The sequence below is a fragment of the Nanorana parkeri genome, unplaced genomic scaffold (assembly GCF_000935625.1).
Source record: "Nanorana parkeri isolate BGI_ZX_2015 unplaced genomic scaffold, ASM93562v1 scaffold490, whole genome shotgun sequence".
NCBI classification, from domain to species: Eukaryota; Metazoa; Chordata; class Amphibia; order Anura; family Dicroglossidae; genus Nanorana; species Nanorana parkeri.
The window spans coordinates 212,639-233,685 of NW_017306758.1; the positions used below are offsets into that span (position 1 = coordinate 212,639).

The 21,047-nt window shown below is 42.2% G+C and overlaps 1 protein-coding gene across 1 annotated transcript in view; it reads right to left on the reverse strand.

Annotated features, from left to right (window-relative positions):
* Positions 1-21,047, reverse strand: part of RPH3A (rabphilin 3A) — a 161,341-nt gene that overhangs the window by 116,199 nt on the left and 24,095 nt on the right. Inside the window, exon 3 of the mRNA XM_018560946.1 lies at positions 5,129-5,272. Within this exon, the coding sequence (XP_018416448.1) occupies positions 5,129-5,272 (144 nt within the window). The remainder of the gene's footprint in view (positions 1-5,128; positions 5,273-21,047) is intronic.

A 21,047-nucleotide genomic window follows, 5' to 3' on the forward strand; every position in this document is an offset into this window, starting at 1 on the left:
CTGCCTGTCAAAGAGATAAGAAGTAACAACTGCCTTCACAATTATGCCCACACAGACCATTTCCAATATGAAAGGTTAAAATCTGCATTTCTACTTGTACAGTCGAAGCAGCTCGAACAAAAGCAGTGGATATGTGCAGCATGGCAGATTTCATAGCCTAAAGACAAGTTTCTTATTCCACACTTGATTCCAAGCCAATAAAGCCAATTTACCATCTCAATTTATTTTCATTTGTCATGTGAAAATACAGCAATGCAGTTTAATTGCTCAGGTCTGAACACATATCATATCCTGTTCCTGACTGAGATGCCTACAGTGAGGCTGATCACAAAGACACTGACTGCTGATGTACACAGCACATATGTTTATAGTAACTTCATATGTAGACGTGTTAGCATTTAAAATTAACCTGTCTTAAGGCAATGTCACTCTTGCAATCTTGTCACTGGTGAGAACTTGCCATTGAAGGGATCACTTTGGAGGACACAGCAGGGAGTTGAAACACTCACCTGCTTGCAAGTGCCACTCCCTTGCCAGGTGGATAAGTGAGGGATCTGACTCCCACCAGCAACTAACATTTTGCAGCATTTTGGACAGTGAGGAAGTAACACCTTGCTCACAAGGTTGGGGAGGAAAGGACACATTAAAACATAGCTAAGCCTGCTTCCTGCATATTCTAGTAATCCTTTTGCTGGCAAGTTCTTTATACCTCCCAACTGGAACCAAATCCTTCTGTTTCTCCTTCCCCCTTAGTTGTCCCTCTTTTTTGTCTGATGTAAAGACATCTATGAAAAGGTTTTATTTAACTACCAAACGGGTTATTCTGCACTAAAACCGTCATCCCATCTTATAATTATCTTGTTATTTCACAAATTCAGTATAAAGGAAAAAGTAAATGTGAAAAAAATAACAATTCTGGGTTTACCCAATCATTTTTGGCATATAAATTCTTAAGGGTCGGTGTGGCAGGTGTCTGTCCATTGTATAAATACATTGTGCTGGAATGTTGGGAGGAATGAGTTCTTGTCAGCATTAGGATCACAAGTAAGACATGGGCATTATGAATTGTAATTCTGCAACATGTTCTCTGTGCAATGACGATAATGGCACAATGACAAAACCAGCCATACCTCAAATGAACTTGTGGCACAACATGAATATTTTTAGAACAGTTGCCTGTAAATCTCCCAGGTCCATCAGCAGACCTTAGGAGAACGTCAACAAATTAAATACAGGTGAAACTCGAATAATTAGAATATCGTGCAAAGTTCATTTATTTCACTAATGCAACTTAAAAGGTGAAACTAATATATGAGATAGACTCATTAGATGCATAGCAAGATAATTCAAGCCGTGATTTGTCATCATTGTGATGAGTATGGCTTACAGCTCATGAAAACCCCAAGAACCCCAAATCCACAACCTCAAAAAAGTAGATTATTACATGCAATCAATAAAACAAGGATTGTACATAGAACAATATCGGACCTCTGAAAAGTACAAGCATGCATATGTACTCAGTACTTGGTTTGGGCCCCTTTTGCAGAACTTACTGCAATTACTTTTGCACGATATTCTAATTATTCAAGTTTCACCTGTACATGGGTTTGGGAAACAATAGGCATGTGCGATTCGTTTTATTCCGAATCAAAATTCGTACGAATTTACCAAAATTCGGACACATCAAAATTTCCGAATCCCAATGCATCCAAATGTGTCCGAATCCGAATTTCCGTTTCCGAATATTGTATCCCGTACGAATTTCATTCAAAAACAAAACTGAATCGGACATGTGACTTTACTTGCCAATCAGATGCGTTTTTTCGGTTTAAAGCATCCGAATAGGTCTGAATACAAATTTTCGTTACGGCAACATGGGAGCCATATATACATATAATACTAAAGTTGAGGCTCCTAGAATGCCATTTGGGTCTGGGAGCCTCAGCTTTAGTATTAACCACTTGCTGACCGGGGTGTTAAACCCCCTTCCTGCTCAGGCCATTTTTCAGTATTCAGCTCTGCGGTACTTTGACTGACATTTATTCTGTCATACAACAAAATTAATTTTATACCATTTTTTAGGGACAGATAGAGCTTTCTTTTGGTGGTATTTAATCACCACTGAGGTTTTAATTTATTACTGAAAAATTACTTTATTTTGAAAAAAATTGATTTATGGGCTTAGAATTATTGCTCTCATTGCTCTGCGACGTTCGTGGCGATATGTAACATGTGCAGCATAATCGTTGCTTTTGCACATAGGCGCGCCCGGCGCGTATTTATGTATATAAGTGCGTGTGCGCGGGGGACTTAAAACTTTTTGGGTGTTTTTTTTTTAAACTTTAAGTACTTTTTTTAAACTTTTTTTTACACTTAACTTGATTGCTATCACATAGGGGGCTACAAATCCCCCAATGTGATAGCTAGAAAAAAATTACAGGTCCTCTTAATGTTAATGGAGACATCAGGGGCCCCCATGACCCCTGTCACCTAGGGACCCCCAAAGAAGCTGATGAAGCAGAGATTTGCTTCATCAGCTTCTTCTCTGGCTCCCAGCTAAAGGCGGAAGTGATGTAATACACATCGCTTCCAACTTTAGAGAGAGAGAGAAGGGGGAGAGATCAGTGGTACTCTTCGAGCAGCCGCTGTGCCAGTCCTCTCGGTCCTGGGCACCGCAGGGGGGGACAGCGGTGCCCAGGATGACCAGCAGCGGTGAAGGAGGCGGGCGCAGCAGCGAAGGGGGGGCGCACCATACAAGGTCATACAAACGCTTGTATGAGACAGACGATAACAGCTGTTATCCTTCTGGGGGGTGCGCACGAGCAGAAAAAAAAAGACATACATTTACGTGACCCCGCGGGGAAAGATCCACCGTCCGCACGTAATTTTACGATGGGCGGACGGCAAGGGGTTAATATCTGTATATGGCTTTCTGTGGTAGTTGTAAGAAATATTCATTCGTAAACTTATCCGAAACTAACAAAAATTTGTATTTCGTCTCAATCCGAAACCCCAAACCGAATGGAATTTCGGTCTCGAATCCCGAAATAACGAAATATCCGAACCAAACTGAATTTTTCCACAGCTTACATGTCTAGGAAACATCATCTAACATTTGTTTTATCTCTGTTTATAATTCACACAAAGAGATACCCATTGCCCTTTCAACTTTGCAAAATAGTAACGACAGGTTTTTTACTGAACGAGCAGAACCTTCCTTCTTAATCTGTGATTTGCTATTTTGAGAAAATTCACAGCTCAATTAACTTTTAGTACTTTGGAATTAGCACTCCTATGGAATATTCAGTATAAGGATTAGTAATCAAGTGTAAGTTAGTGAATGAATCAAATAACACCAAATAACACACTGTATATGTTCACAAAAATATGTGATCTTCACGATACAAAAGTATTTGCAACTGCTGTTCTTGAAAATAGTTAGCAACAGGAAATATCATCTTTAAAGCATATCTAAATCCAAGAACAATAAATGAAATATGTTGCAGCTTACAGTCCTTAGATGTGGTGGCTGTATAAGTTCTTTTTTCTTATTAGGCTTTTTTTTCCTTTCTTTTCACCTGTTGATTCTACCAGTAACACTTCCTGTCCAACTCCACCTCTCCTCTTCATCATAAGACAGTTCACAGAGAAAGCTCGGAACAATGCTAACTGGTAACTGTGGGGAGAAGTAGAGCTCAAAAGAAGGTATCCGCTCGTTAGATTTCTGGGAGGATCAACAGGTATTTTTTTGGTACTTATATCAATTTAACAGAACAAAAGGAAGTAAATAGGAGACGTTCACTGTTAGGGTTTACAAATTTTGCACATGGCTTGCATAGGATTACTGCTTTGACATATTGTTAAATCTGTGGGAAGGAACTGTACATGCAGCATTAATGTTTGACTCCCTTCAGAGTCCAGTTCTAATAAACAGTAAGAGATATAAGTCTGGGCCTTAGTACCACTTGCGTTGTCTAGTCCCTGTAGAATTCTTCCACCAGTCAGATGACCTGCCTGCCATCAGTCTTACTGGCTGCATGACTATGCATATACTCAGTAGATATCTTATGCATGTATGCCTAGCAGTTTGTATGTTCTTCATCTAGTTGTGGGGATTTTCTGCAGTTACACCACAGTGCAAATCCCTTTTGCTACGTTAACAGAAATCTATGCAAACTGGCCCCAACATGCATGTGTATGTCTGTGTCACAAAATGCCTATAGTAGTAACATTAGCCTGACAACTCCATCAGACTACTTTACATTGAATAAACATTCTTTGTAAAGCACTGTATTAACCTTACATAGACAAGGACAGGACTCATCAGTGATGTAGGCATCAGGACGCGCAGGGGAGGCAGGTGAGGCGGAGCCTCACCTACTATTATGGAGGAAAAAGTTTCAAGTCTGAAGCCGACAGCTTTTTCTCTATTCAGAGAGGCTTGTAACAGGTTACACAGCAGGGTAAGCCTCCCCGCTGTGTAAACGGTCATGGATGGAGCGCTGCCTGGTAATTACAGCTAAGTTAGGTTACACAGCAGAGGGCTTCCTCACTACTTTGCCCAATCATGTGAGCAGCCCGCTGAATGCCCTGGCAGTTCGTGTGTTCGCGAGACAAACAAACTAGCGATGTTAGCTACATTAGCTTCAGCAATATTTACATTTATGACATATGAACAAAACTAAATTACACATGAAGGGCCCATTTGTTGTTGCTGTCTCCAGCCTTGAAACCAATCTCCTCTGGCCAGCAGCATAAGATGTTCTAATGCTATATGCTGAAATACTGCTGCTATTAGAGAGATGATTCATTACCAGTAGGGATGTCCCGATACCGATGCTAGTATCGGAATCGGGCCCGATACAGGGCATTTTGACAAGTACTTGTACTTGTCAAAATGCCCAGATACAAAGCGCCGAAGCTTGCTCTATGTTTTTTTTTTAATCCTGAAAAAGTGGAATCGGGACATCCCTAATTACCAGGCTTTTGAGAATATGAATGTTGCTGTCCTGCCAGTCCAGGCTCACTAGTGAATACACATGCTGTATTATATAGTTGCAGTAAAGACAGAACTATGTCATACATTTTCTTCAAAGAACATTCATTACACAGAGACAGTAATTCCTACCCAATTCGATCTTGCTCCAGCTCTTCCATCTTTGCAGCCCTTGCTATAACTCTGTTAATAATTTCCTTCTCTTCATCTGTAAGGTCTTCATGTTTTCTTTGGTCACCTTGGTATGTTGGGTGCACAGACCATCCAGCATCAAGTCTACAAGTAACAAAAGTGTGTTTAAAATGAACGAACCCACAACACATTTAAGATGTTATTTGTAAGGCAGCTGCACACAGAAAGCCAATGCACCACATTAGATCAACTCACTGCATGATTGTTAATATACATTTGAGGATGGACTCAGCTGACCATGAACCCAGTGACAATGAAAATCTACTCCCAGTAGTCTTGGAGACCATTGTTTAAGGACCGAATTAAACATCTTCCACATGTTAAGCATCTATCACAAAATGTAATATCCAGGGAGGTAAAATGAACACCGATATGGTGAACTCATGTTTGTGGTTAGAAGTACCTGGTTCTAAACCTGCACTAAAGCAAATACAAGTTCCTATTGTTGAATGTCTTCAGGTATGCAGATTATAAAGTCAAAGCAAAGTAAAAAACCTCATATCTGCATATTTCTTCTGGTTCAGTCATTCCATACATTTTGAAGGCACTGGATTAGCATGATGATCGAGGAAAAGCAGAAACACTGATATTTAAATGCACAAGGTCACATTAGCATGCCAGCCCAATGGTTGCCTCATGGCTTCAGCTTGTCTTCTGCCATGCATGGCCTGTCACCAGTGAAACAGCTAGATGAGCTCTGTTTTCTGCACCCTGGGATGCACTCTCCTGTTGCCAATGTACCCATGCAATGCTCCACCCCCTGTAGCTCTGGTCCGGGTTGCATATTTATAAGAGGCACAGTGTTATCCAGCACAAGTGTAACAGACTGATGACACGTTACAAGCAACTGTTGGAGATCACGCCCATTATAGTCCCTTTACAGGCAGTGCCCCCTACAGCATCTAAAAAAAATAATGGTACTACATTTGTTTTTTCTCTCAGTAAGACCCATTATACAAAATCTGAAAAATACTTTAAAGGAGAACTATGGGGTCAGGGTTTTTCCCCATAGTTCTCCTAAGGGTCACGGGAGAACACAAACTAGCATTCTCCCTTGACCCAAAGCTCAGTATCCCGCGAGCTACAGCTCGCGGTATACTGAGACGCCGCAGCCGTGGGGGGATCCCCGACACAGCTGGCTCTGCCTATCTAGAGGCAGAGCCAGCTGTGCCCGCCCCCTCCCCCATCCGTTCCGCCAGTCAGCGCTGGACGATCGGACTGGGGAGGGGGGAATCCTTGCACGGAGCCATGAGTGACAGTCACCGCTCTCTGCAGGGATAGATCGAGAAGTGAGCGAGCGACGGTATGTGTTCGCTCACTTCCCAATCTACTGAGCCGACCTGTGACAGTTTCATTGTCACAGGTTGGCTCAGATTATGAGGCTGAGTGAAAATCACTCGCCTCATAATTCTCCTTTAACAAATAAAGATTAAAAAATGTAAAAGTGTAAGCAATAAACTAAACCCATAGTTTGTAGTAACCAGTATTATGAATATTTTCCTTCACTGTCCCAAGGTAAGCATCTTGGCCAAACAATGACTAGTGGCTGCTGGGGCACAGTAAGCATTAAAAGGTCACAGGCTGGGTACCGAAAGCCTAAGCATATATATATATTTATATATGTATATATCACACACACAGATGGCTATAAATTATCCTTATATAAAAAAAAAAAAATGTGCTACCTTCCATTAAATAAAAGGTATAGAAATGTTTTTTTCAGGCTGACCTGTAACATTAGTTTGCCCTCAGCATCTATTATTTCCACTTTCTAAATACGATTTACAAGTATGAACATGGTTGTTGACATTTAAAAATGGGAACTAAAGCAGCCTGTGCAACAGTGCAAGTCTTATCTCATGTATGCATTTAGATATAATAAGTTCAGTTACAATAATCTTCCGGTCTATTACTACTATTTGATCCAGTCCATTCTGACGTTTATTGTTCTATCAATATACATGTCCAAAAGCACAAAGCAATTATAAGCAACCAAGAACACTATTGATTCTGGAAAGTACAATACTAGGAGCAGACAGTCAAGAACAAAATAGCATCCGTGTTAAATTATAGCTCGAAAAAAAGATATGGGATATTTGGCATGCAAAAAAAGTAATGCTTTCTAAACATTTATTCTAAATGTTTATCATATTATAATGCCATTTTCTTCCAAAGGCAAACAACTTACAATAGCATTCAAGCTATAGAACCTATAGCGCTCTGGCTCTAAGCGTTACAGGTCTCATAGTTCCCAGCATTACAGTCCCAACTACACTCCCCTCTCTGGAAACAGAGTCTTGGGCTGTGTATATTATGAATGGAGAGAAGGGGGAAAGTGGAGATGCGAATGTAGCGTTAGGGTCTAGCCCATGCCACTCTGCCTGCAGCCCCCCATGTGACCCAAAGAGATGTCGCCTATGGCAACAACCTTAGGCTGTCTCATTAAAGGAAGGATCCTGGGTCTAGCGCTTATAACCGGACTGGCCAGAAAGTACAGGAAGGTGAAGGTCCTCTGGCATATAAACTAAATGATCTGCAGGACATAGAACTATGCCTGCATGACAGCAAGTTCCTCCCAAGGTAGGAGAATATTTGCCTGCTTAAAACCGGAGAAGGTAATCCTGCTAGGAACTAGGCTTTATGAGTGAGTTATTTAAACTCTAGGTCATTATTTTATCTTATGACAATTTTATACTAAACAAGTTTCATTCGGAAACATAAATGTCATTTTAAAAAATGTGTGTAATTGATATCATGCATAATGTAGGCATTTTACTCAAAACTATTTGTTTTCAGCCACAATGGCTGTTTTTTCTGCTCTTCTCAATAAAAACCTAATTGGAACCCAGTTACCTCAAGCCAGATTCCAGCTGTATTTTAAAGAGTAACAACCTGTGTGATAGGGTTTATAAATGTACTTTTATGGTTAAAAGTCCTATAAAAAATCATATTAAAAAATACACGAAAAAGTGTGCCTTGTAGCTTAACCACAATGTTCTGAGAGGTAACTATCATCTCACTGCATGAGTTAAAAACTACTTGGAAAAGTCACATGGATTCCTGAAGATGATTTTTAATGGGATTTTGTATACAGATACTCCTCGCTTAACTACTTACCTGTTTTGCGACTACTCGCACTTACGACCGTCCTCCGAGCGACCTCCGACCTCGCGCGTCAGCGCCAGTGCGACGTGACGTCCTCCGTTCTTCACAGCGCGTCCCCGTGAGTATTTTCATTGCCCGATGTACAGTACACTGTTCAGTACTGTACATCGGCAACGCTATACAGTACTGTACTAATGCAGTACAGTACTGTATAGAGTTCCTCACTTAACGACCAATTCGTTTAACGACCTGGTCGTAGGAACGGAACTCGGTCGTTAACTGAGGAATACCTGTATACAGTATTGGAATACATCTGGAAATTGCTTTGTTTTCTATAATGTATTGATTCAATGGATTATTCATCTAGAGTATAAAGAAAAATCTTCCTTACTTACTCCTGAGGAAGGGGACAGTTGGTGCATGAAAGGTGTAGAGCAGTGATGGCGAACTTGGCACTCCAGCTGTTTTGGAACTACAAGTCCCATGAGTCATTGCAAGGCTCTGACAGCCACAGACATAACTCCCAGAGGCAGATGGATGTTGGGATATGTAGTTTTGGCACAGCTGGAGTGCCAAGGTTCGCCACCACTGGTGTAGAGGCTCAAATCCTCACCATGTGATATGATTTACATTAACAATATTCAGGACACAATATAGATTATTGTAATGTAATAGAAACATATTGTTCACATCATTTGCATTGTTTTCTTTGTGAGCCTGTTGGGAATTATATGTACAAAATACTGATCTAAGTGAATGTTTTTAACATTTTGCTTAGCTGGTTTTAAGACTTTCTATGAAATAAAAATACATTTAAAGTGACTTATGTTCTATACTGGGTACCCATTTTTTGGCCTCCTTCCATCTTGCTATATATAATCACATTACCTACTTCCTCCATTCCCTCCCCCACTTGGTACACATGGTACTGCAATACTGTAGTGCAGTATAAAAAAATTGGTACCAGTAGGGCGCCATATACATGAATGTTGATTGGTGTAGGTTATAATAGTCCATTATAATATCTTTGCAGGCTGATCTCTACTATTTATATGGATTTAATACTCTATTAATGATATACACATTTGGGCATTCTGTAAACAATCACTGCCTACATTTTTAATATACAGGGCCTTGCGTGAGGTACAATGGCGTAATCAGGGTTACGGTTGCCCGGGGCAGAACAAAATTTTGCGCCCCCCACTCAATTGACCCCAACGAGCGGCCGCATAGTTTGCCCGCTTAATTGTTTTTTGGCACTATTTGCAGGGCCGTCTTTAATATAAATGATTTAGTTATTATTTTTTAATAATAATTATTAGTGATTTATTATTAAATGTTATTAGTTATTTAATTGATTCTTAAATATTGATTATTTCATTATTAAATATTATTATTTCATTAATTATTAAGCAAAATATTATTATTTAATTAATTATTAAGCATTACTAATTATTTCATTAAATGTTTAATTTTTCTGCTGTCCTGATCCAGATATCTTCATGCTTGCAGTTAGGGAGCTGGCATGGTTTTTACTCCAGTGCACATTTCTACAGGCATCCACTTTTTTACCAAAATTACTAATTCTGGCCGTCTGCAGAGCAGCCCTCTTTAGGCCTTGTTCACACCAAATGCGGTGTGTTCCAGAGCAGCAGCTGCTGGAATGCACCGCAATCCCTCACAAAACTTCCCCTTGCGTTCTGGGGCATGGTGGTGCATTGAATTCAATGGCACTGCTTCCACGCCCCACCGCCCCCAGTGCGAACGGACATGTGACAAAACTTTGCCTGCGTTCCATTGCACTGCAAACGCAAAAAATGCTGCTTGCTCTATTTTTTGCGCTTGCAGTGGAACGGAACGCAGGCAAAGTGTTGCCATGCGTCAGATTGCACTGGGGGGCGCGTGGAAGCGGTGCCATTGAATTCAATGCACCAACCATGCCCCCTTCCGCCCCAGAACGCAGGGGGAAGTTTTGTGAGGGATTGCGATGCGTTCCAGCAGCTACCGCTCTGAAACACACTGCATCCAGTGTAAACGAGGCCTTATGGCCTCGTTCACACCATCCTCAGTGTGTTCCGACGCGATTGTGAAACGCACAGGATTGCATTGCCGCCAGCTCAGTACTTTGTGGGAAGGGAGAGGGCGTGGCGGTGCAGTGAATGACACCGCAGCCACCCAGTGTGATCGCCCGCACCAGAACGCGTGGCACATCAATGCCTGCGGTCTGGTGCCTTCAGAAAAAATTGTGCTTGCAGCATTTTTTCTGATTGCACTGGACCGGAACGCAGGCATTGATGTGCCACCCGTTCTGGTGCGGGCGATCCCACTGCAGGCGGGGGGGGGGTGTCTGCAGTGCCATTCACTTCACTGCACCGCCATGCCCCCTCCCACCCCAGAACGCAGGGAGGTGACTGGGATGTGATACAGTGCATTCCAGCAGCGAATGCTGGAATGCACTGTATATGGTGTGAACAAGCCCTTGGGACCACCTGTCATTTCAAGCCGTAACTAAAATGGCAGTGACATGTGTTTCTGTTTCTGACATAATTATTAGTCTATAAGGACTTTTGGGATAAGTGACAACCTGTGCACAGAATAAGATATACCCCCAACTCTGTAAATCACAGGAATAAAGCACAGATTGCTTGCTGATGTAATCACTCCCTATGTAAGGAATGGTCTCTCCCTAAAGCAGCTCATACAAAATACCAATTTTAAACACACAAAAGCACACACCCCTACCTCACACACACACACCCTCCTCTCATCCCTCCCCCTTACCTCCAGAGTACAATGAAGTGCAGGAACATCTCACAAATGCTCCTTGTGCAGTCCACACACTGAACGGGAGGATTTACTGTGAGCACATGGCATGTACTGCCAGCGTGCACAGCATACAACAGGGGGCGGGGACAGCTCACATATTGCTCCTCCTACACTCACACTGTCTGGGAGCACTTACTAACAGGGACATACAGTACAACAGGTGACAGATATGGCCAGCGATCACATCAGAGTACGGAGGGCAGAGCTCAGCTAGCACAGCCTGTGTATCTGCAGGGACAGTGACATGATTTTTCAGCCCAACACCTCCCGGCGGTTGCTTGTTGCTTGTACTGCAGGGGAAGGGAAGCACTGCTTCCCTTCCCCTGCGCGGCTGCAGTGAAATACAGACTTCACGGCTGAATTATGTTTCCTGCCTGCCGCCCTCCCCTTTCTTTGCGCCCGGGGCAGCCACACCGTCGCCCCCCCTGGTTGCTACGCCACTGATGAGGTAGACTTTTTCTTTGTCTTTTAGATGGTTTTAGGTGCAATTTCTAGTTGTTTAATAGTACACTAATTTCATTATATAGACATAAAGTCATTAAAAGGAGAATTATGAGGCGAGTGATTTTCCCTCAGCCTCATAATCTGAGCCGACCTGTGACAAGGAAACTGTCACACGTCGGCTCAATAGATCGGGAAGTGAGAGAACACATACTGTTGCTCGCTCACTTCTCGATCCTGTCCCTGAAGGGAGCCGTGACTGTCACTCACGGCGCCCTCCAGGGATTCCCCCCCTCCCCTGTCCGATCCTCCAGCGCTGACTGGCGGAACGGACGGGGGAGGGGGCGGGCACAGCTGGCTCTGCCTCTAGATAGACAGAGCCAGCTGTCACTCACGCAGCTGGGTGGATCCAGACAGAATTGTCGGGATCCGTTTGGGCTGCGGCGTCTCAGTATATCGCGGTATACTGAGCTTGGGGTGACGGTTCGAGCCAATGTGTGACAATTAAACTGTCACACGTCGGCTCAATAGATCGGGAAGTGAGCGAACACATACCGTCGCTCACTCACTTCTCGATCATGTCCCTGCAGAGAGCCGTGAATGTCACTCACGGCTCCCTGCAGGGATTCCCCCTCCCTGCTCCGATCCTCCAGTGCTGACTGGAGGAGGGGGCGGGAACAGCTGATTCTGCCTCTAGATAGGCAAAGCTAGCTGTCACTCACGCAGCTGGGTGATCTCGACAGTAATGGCGGCTGTAGCTCGCGATATACTGAGGTTTGGGTCATGGGAGGACACTTGTTTGTTTCCTCCTGTTACCCTTAGGAGAACTATGGGGAAAAGCCCTAACCCCATAGTTCTCCTTTTAATAAAAATATTATAAATGGTACATTATAATTTTTAGGCCCATAAAACTCAAATGCACAGTCCTTTCATGTTGTATTTTGTGGGTTGGACCCTTCTTTGCATTTAATGGATTTTTGAAGGCCCATGCACTGATTGTTCATATGTCATTTCCTAGTCTAATAAGCAGTTCTCTTTTACACGCATATCTCAAAAAAAATCTGAACACTGAAATCTGGGTTATTGTACTTTACAGATCATCATGGCTTTTTTTGCAATGCTTTACTGAATATGACCATTTGACTCTGTGGAATAACTGTGAAATTATTTGCAATGCATGGATAATGTCCTTTTTCTTCCTATGAATAATCACAGTTTGTACTTTAATATTACTTTAAAGCTTTTATGGCCTGCAGTGGACACATGCCTCAGTGCCTCTCGGAGCTCCTGGTCTTACTGTTGCATAATATAATGTAAATGCAGCTAGTTTTTTATTGTGCTGTAAGCTTTGGATTAGAAAGCCATGTGCATGATTCTAATTAAAGGAGGCAAATACAGCCTTGGGAAATTTTGTAATCATGCGCCACAGGAACCATGTTACAGTTACAGGAAAATAATATGAAAATGGAGTGTATCAGAACTAATAGCACATAGTGGTTCAGAGACTTGCATATTCCCAAAGTCCAAGAAAATCTGTTCTACGTGCTATCCATGGCATAGTAATGCATCTAAATGTAAACACCATGTTGTCATTGGTTGTCGTTGGCACATGTGAATAGCATGACATCATTATATTCACTTTATCATTATAATAAGAATGCTTCAAAAAGTACTTTCACTTTGCTGGCACCCTCCAACATTCTATAGATAAGGATCTTCCTGTGTTGTAAGTGCCAAATTTATAAATTACTCTTGCACATGGGGCAAGTACAAATGTGGTGTTTTGCATAATGGGTGCTAAGAGAAGAATGGGTGCAGGGGTGGTAAGCGTTAAGAGACAGGGGATTCAGGAGTGGTGGGTGGTGATAAAAAGGGGGTACAGGCATAGCGGGTGATGAGAGCAGGGAAGGTGCAGACATGGTGGTTGGTAAGGTGGCAGGCTGACATTGCAGGAAGGGGGCTGCCTAAGATTGCAGAAGGTGTTTTAGGTAACATGGTGGATGGGGCTGGCTAAGACTGAAGGAGAAAGAGTTGATGGGTAATATTGTGGGTGGAGCTGGATGAGATTGCAGGGAGAAAGTCATATTGTGGCTGGCATTTGCTGAGATTGCAGGGTGGAAGTGGATAATATTGTGGGTGGGGCTGGCTGAGATTGCAGTAGATTGGGTGCGTGGTTCATTTTGTGGGGGGAAGGCTGGCTCACATTGCAGGGGGGTAATAATGTGGGAGGTGTGCTGTCAGAAGCACTTAAAATGCCTGTAGAGTACAGATTTTTTCTTTACTACAGTCACTCTTGAAGTCCATGGGATAGATTCTGGGAACTGCTAGTCAGTGGAAGGAAGTGTTTGTGCTATTGTGGGACAAAGAGTGGGGAGTGGCCAGTGGAAGGACTGTGGGGGTTCAGGGATTTGTTGGGAGTGTCAGAACAGCAGAAGAATGCAAAAATGTTGTGGAGCAAGAGAGGAAGGAGAACATTTTTTTTTGGCTGGCTCTGCAAATCGCTCCTGGAGGAGAAATCTCCCAATGGAAAAATAAACTTAGAGTTAGGCATGACCCAGAGGGAGAAAACCACTGTGGTGAGAAAGCGAAACCATAACTTGGATAATATATTATTAAGGATGCTAACGTGGTGAGAATATTCTCTCTATGAGGTTGTCTAGAGATTTTAGCAGGTAACCATTCAAAGGGAATGTGAGGACTATATCTGACACCATACAAGGCTTGTATTTTGTGAGAGAATCATACTCCATGCAAGATGAAAAGTGTAGTAGGGGCTTATAAAGAGTTCCTGGCATGCCGATTAGAATATGGAAACACAAATACACCTGTAGAGCCAGTGGTGTTGCTATAGCTATTGCAGCTCCAGTGGCTGCTATGGGGCCTTGGGGGGCTGGTGGTGGTGGGGGGAGGGCATAGTAGGGAGGCTGTTGAGGCAAATTAAACATATAAAATCAGTGTGCATGTGAAGATAATACAGATCCATTACTGTATCACTAATGGGTGGAGAGTCTGCAATTGTCTCTGACTCCAATCCTCTGTGAAGTCTCCAGTAAGAGTGGCATCAGATGCACAGGAGGAATCTTTTTCACCCTCACTTTCTTTGTGCAGCGAGCAGCTGCTGAAAAGGTTGCTGGATGTACAGCCTGTTCCACCTTCCTGTCTGGGGTAGGCTTATTGCCCTCAGAACGTTTGTTTCAGCCCATCTAGCACTGTAAAATAAACATACAAAAATTTGCTCACAAGATCACCCCAGTCACAAACTGTGAACCAGGACATTAGGAACCGTGAGCACCGAATTTTGCAGAGCAGTCTGGAACTGGGAACAGGTCAGGAATACAGGTATACTTGGGGGGGTGCGAGGATACAATGCGTCAAACACAAGGGACCAGGGACAGAGTGACCATGCAGAAAACGTGGATGTGCCAGAGGCACAGAGTCTAAGTAGAGCCTGGTCTTCTCCAGAGCCTCTGATGGTGAGGATGATTGTGTGGCAAGACAACTCCAAGATTGTGGCGCTATAACACACCCATGCAGACACAATGAACTGCTGCAATGGGAACAGCACTGGGGTACTGGACTCAGTGAAGGGTAGGAAAGAAGTCAGAACTCAGAATATAACAGGAACACAGAGAACAACAGAGCAGGGGATACAGCCAAACAGGGAATCCACAGGGGTACACAGAAAACCAGAAGCACGGGGATCCAAGAAAGCACAGGGAATACTAGACACAGAGATCACTAGGAACACAAGGGGTCCGGAAGGAGGGTAAAGACTCGTTGCTCGAACCCAGAGCAACAAGTGAGATTAATGTGATTAGGAGAGGTAGTGCGAAGATTGGCTGCAGACTTGCGAATCCCCATAGGCTGACAGATGAGGACCTAAAACAGAGGGGAAAATCAGACATGGAAACTGGACAAGGAAAAAAATCCAGCATGGATACCAGGATAATGTGATAAACCCCTTTGCAGAGCCATATATATATACCCTTGGAAAACCATTATAGTTTCTTCTGGATTCCATATTGCCATTTTAAAAACAACCCAAACACTAAGACCTGTGCTATGCTAAATTAAGAATATTGTATCACACATATTGTTTTCATAACTAAGACAACTATATGTAAATTTATTTCATGTTACTCTCTCCACCGAGAGTATGTGGTTAAAATTAGTAAATGTTTATTCATTTTTTTTTTAACAACATAGATTAAAGAAAGCAGTCATCCAATATTTTAAAAAGCAGGCCAGTAGTATAAACACTTTGGCTTCCAATGTAATTTTTGTAAATAAAAGAAAAGTAAATAAAAGAAAATTGTCATGTATAATGTAAAATTGTATTATAGATTTATTCAAATAAGAATCCAAATGCAGCATGAGTCTCCTTTTGATTGATTTCACTGTAGTGCAAGCAGACACAGCCTACATGAGAGTGGCAACTCTGCTCTGAATTTAGTAGCAATGCAGCATCCTTGACACACTATTACAGAAAGCTGCATTAAGTAGATTGACTTCACAGGCAGGATGAACAGGTTTTTGTAGGGCTTTGCAGGGGAGTAACTAAGTTTGGATGCAGCTATAGTTAAGTGCTGCAGGGCATAGTTTTTTAACCACTTGCTGACCGGGGTGTTAAACCCCCTTCCTGTCCAAGCCATTTTTCAGTATTCAGCGCTGCGGTACTTTGACTGACATTTATTCTGTCATGCAATGCTATACTGAAATGAACTTTATAACATTTTTTGGGGACACAGAGATTTCTTTTGGTGGTATTTAATCACCACTGGTGTTTTTAATTTTTAACTATATAATAAAAAAACTTCTGAAAATTTTGAAAAACCTATTTTCCCTACGTTGTGTTATGAAACATTTATTATCATCCAATTTTTTGGTAAAAGATAAGATGTTGGGTAAATAGTAACATTTTTATTGGGTAAATAGACCCCCTTACATATCTGGTCTCCTCTCCTCTCTATTTTATTGGATAAATAGACACCAAACATGTCAACCTTTAAAATTGTGTACGCCCGCAAAGTCGCAAAAAACTACCATGCCTAAAAATGGCCAAAGGTGACACTGTAAAAGCTTTTACCGCTGATCAGTTTAGTGTTATCAGTGATTAATGGTCCTAAAATTATTGCTCACACTCGCGGCGATATGTAACATGTGTGGTGTAATCGTTGTTTTCACATGTAGGCGCACCCAACGCGTATTCATGTTTATATGTGCGTGGGAGTTAAAACATTTTTTTTTTTTTAATACGATACTTTAATTTCTATTTTATTTTTTACACCGAACTTTATTGCTATCACATAGGGGGCTAACAAACCTCCTATGTGATAGTCAATATACAATGACAGGTCCTTTTTATGGAGACATCAGGGGTCTCTAAGACCTCTAATGTCACCTTGCGACCCCCAAAGCAGCTGATGAACCAGAGATCTCTTCACTGTCATCAAGATGGACCATTCTGCTTTAAGAATTGATGGCAGTTATAAAGATAAAAAAGTATAAGATGGGGAAATTAGATAATTCTAGCCTGTGGATTAGCATGGATTAGTAAATTGTACCTTGTGCAACAGGTTGTATTAATTACCATGTTCCTTGCTCCAGAAGACTTTCTCCATGTGTGGATCCAAACCATGGCTGCCCACTACCTCTTTACATACAATGAAGAACTAACAATCTTGCATTGTACATGATAACGTCGAAGGACCACCCACAGCAAGGAGCATCAGGGAGATGAGAAGAGCGCCGCAGCAAGGAAAATGGAAAGTAATACAGCCTCTTCCTCTTAGAGTTAATGAGCATTTAACCCATGCAGTCCCACAGGGAGCCCCACTGCACATGTTTTATTCCATCTCAGAGTGAGTTGTCAGTTTAACCTGTGTCCAAACTATGGACTTATATGTTTACCATATTCTGTGCCCAGACTATGCACATTAAAGTAATAACATATTCTGAGTAGTAAAAACACTTTAAAACAAGTCCACCTCTGTATCTATAGGCATTGTGGAAAATCCATCTTCATTTTATTTTTACAACAGAGGCACACACACCAAGGTGCTTGCTATTAAAAACAGGCCAAAGCCAGACTGGAGTCTCTGTTATGATTGTTAGGTTTCCCCTACTGGGAATCCCAAACACCCCACTGAAATTCACAGGTTTGCTGGTCAAGGATAGGCAGATTTTCCACTGAGCATCCTAGGTTTGCTGGCCATGGACAAGCAGAAGTCCAACTGAGGATAACAGGTTTACTGGCCAAGGACAAGACAGATGCCCAACTGAGAATCATGAGTCATAGACAGGCAGATGTCCCACTGAGAATCATAAGCTGTGCTGGCTGAGGAGAGACAGATATTCCACTGAGAGCCGCGGGTTGGTTGATCATGTTCAGGTAGATGTACCATTGACAATTGTGGGTTGACTGCCATAGGCAGACAGATGTTCCACTAACAAAACAAAAAAAAAGTCACAGTTTGGATGGTCATGGACTTACAGATGTCCCACTGAGAATCGCAGGCTTACTGGCCATGGAAAGGCAGATGCTCAACTAATAATTACTGGTTGGCTGGTCATGAACAGATAGATGTTCCACTGAGACTCAAAGATCAACCTTTAAAATTGTGTACGCCCGCAAAGTCGCAAAAAACTACCATGCCTAAAAATGGCCAAAGGTGACACTGTAAAAGCTTTTACCGCTGATCAGTTTAGTGTTATCAGTGATTAATGGTCCTAAAATTATTGCTCACACTCGCGGCGATATGTAACATGTGTGGTGTAATCGTTGTTTTCACATGTAGGCGCACCCAACGCGTATTCATGTTTATATGTGCGTGGGAGTTAAAACATTTTTTTTTTTTTAATACGATACTTTAATTTCTATTTTATTTTTTACACCGAACTTTATTGCTATCACATAGGGGGCTAACAAACCTCCTATGTGATAGTCAATATACAATGACAGGTCCTTTTTATGGAGACATCAGGGGTCTCTAAGACCTCTAATGTCACCTTGCGACCCCCAAAGCAGCTGATGAACCAGAGATCTCTTCACTGTCATCAAGATGGACCATTCTGCTTTAAGAATTGATGGCAGTTATAAAGATAAAAAAGTATAAGATGGGGAAATTAGATAATTCTAGCCTGTGGATTAGCATGGATTAGTAAATTGTACCTTGTGCAACAGGTTGTATTAATTACCATGTTCCTTGCTCCAGAAGACTTTCTCCATGTGTGGATCCAAACCATGGCTGCCCACTACCTCTTTACATACAATGAAGAACTAACAATCTTGCATTGTACATGATAACGTCGAAGGACCACCCACAGCAAGGAGCATCAGGGAGATGAGAAGAGCGCCGCAGCAAGGAAAATGGAAAGTAATACAGCCTCTTCCTCTTAGAGTTAATGAGCATTTAACCCATGCAGTCCCACAGGGAGCCCCACTGCACATGTTTTATTCCATCTCAGAGTGAGTTGTCAGTTTAACCTGTGTCCAAACTATGGACTTATATGTTTACCATATTCTGTGCCCAGACTATGCACATTAAAGTAATAACATATTCTGAGTAGTAAAAACACTTTAAAACAAGTCCACCTCTGTATCTATAGGCATTGTGGAAAATCCATCTTCATTTTATTTTTACAACAGAGGCACACACACCAAGGTGCTTGCTATTAAAAACAGGCCAAAGCCAGACTGGAGTCTCTGTTATGATTGTTAGGTTTCCCCTACTGGGAATCCCAAACACCCCACTGAAATTCACAGGTTTGCTGGTCAAGGATAGGCAGATTTTCCACTGAGCATCCTAGGTTTGCTGGCCATGGACAAGCAGAAGTCCAACTGAGGATAACAGGTTTACTGGCCAAGGACAAGACAGATGCCCAACTGAGAATCATGAGTCATAGACAGGCAGATGTCCCACTGAGAATCATAAGCTGTGCTGGCTGAGGAGAGACAGATATTCCACTGAGAGCCGCGGGTTGGTTGATCATGTTCAGGTAGATGTACCATTGACAATTGTGGGTTGACTGCCATAGGCAGACAGATGTTCCACTAACAAAACAAAAAAAAAGTCACAGTTTGGATGGTCATGGACTTACAGATGTCCCACTGAGAATCGCAGGCTTACTGGCCATGGAAAGGCAGATGCTCAACTAATAATTACTGGTTGGCTGGTCATGAACAGATAGATGTTCCACTGAGACTCAAAGGTTGGCAAGGAAGACTTCTCATTGAAAATCAGATTGACGTCACTGGTTGCCAGGTGCTGAGCAGGATGCTCTGGCCGGCATCCCAAACCCCCCAGTTAGCGTGTATTAACAACACACTAGGGACGCTCCTGTTCTGTACAGCTAAAATAGAGATAATCACTAGAACTCTACTAACCTGCATATAAAATGTCCTCATAAAAATATGAGAACAGCAAGTAAAATGTGAAAGTCATGAAAATGGTTTTCATTATTCTATCCATTATTGAAATTATTAACTTTTACTGAGCAGGTGGGTCCCTTCCTGTATACATGTTTTTGACAATGAATACCTTCTACTACAAGAATACTCTATTTGGACATGCAGAGATTCACTAATTAGACAAGTAACACATTTTCGGAAAGTTTTCTATGTGGCTTTCAGCAAAGGTGTCAAAGATTTAAATAACTGAAGTAAAAGATCAGAGGTTTGGTGCCGTCTATTTATATCCCTAATGCAAATGCAGTAAGCTGAATGCAGTAAGCTGAATGCAGTCACAACAGCCATGCCCAAAATTAAATTCCTTTAACATTCTAAAAAAAAACTCCTTTCAAAATTGAATATCACTTTGGTAGACACTGGTTGGATAGAGCACATGCTGACTTCATATCATTCTCAGAAACTCTAGTTAAAAGATATAACCAAAGAAGTTTGTTTTTCCCTTCCCTCCCTTATCACCTTAGTGAGGGTTTCTCCTACTGTCGCTAGATTATCTGTTTATTCTTCATTATGTAGAGTTCTTTAGGGGAGTTTTTCTTTATCATTTGACTAACAGCCATGGCAAATTGGCAGAAATGGAAATTCTGGTAAGGAAAACTCACCACTGGTGACCCTACCAAGATGTCAGCATGAAATTCAACTTACCAGCAGCCAAGAAGGAGGGACAACTGTAAGCCCATCTACTACTGCATGGTAAGGTGCTGTAAAACTAACATTGGGAGCTTGCTGGCGGGAGGAAGAAGCAAAGTGATAATGTTATCACTGTAGGGAGGCTCTTTTATTGCCCAATTAGCACGCAAAGGACAGGGAAATGACCAAGCTGTATTGTCACCTTGCTCATTTAGTGCAAAATGACAATGCCTTTGTAAAAGGGCCCCTCCTACCTACTGATACTCATTTGCCTTCCTCCACCAAAGCCATTAAAAATACCTGGTACTTTCAGGTATGGGGGAGCATGGGTTGCTCCCCCCCCCCCCCCCCCCCTTCCCTGTCGGTGTTTGGGGGTAGGCGCGACTCTCT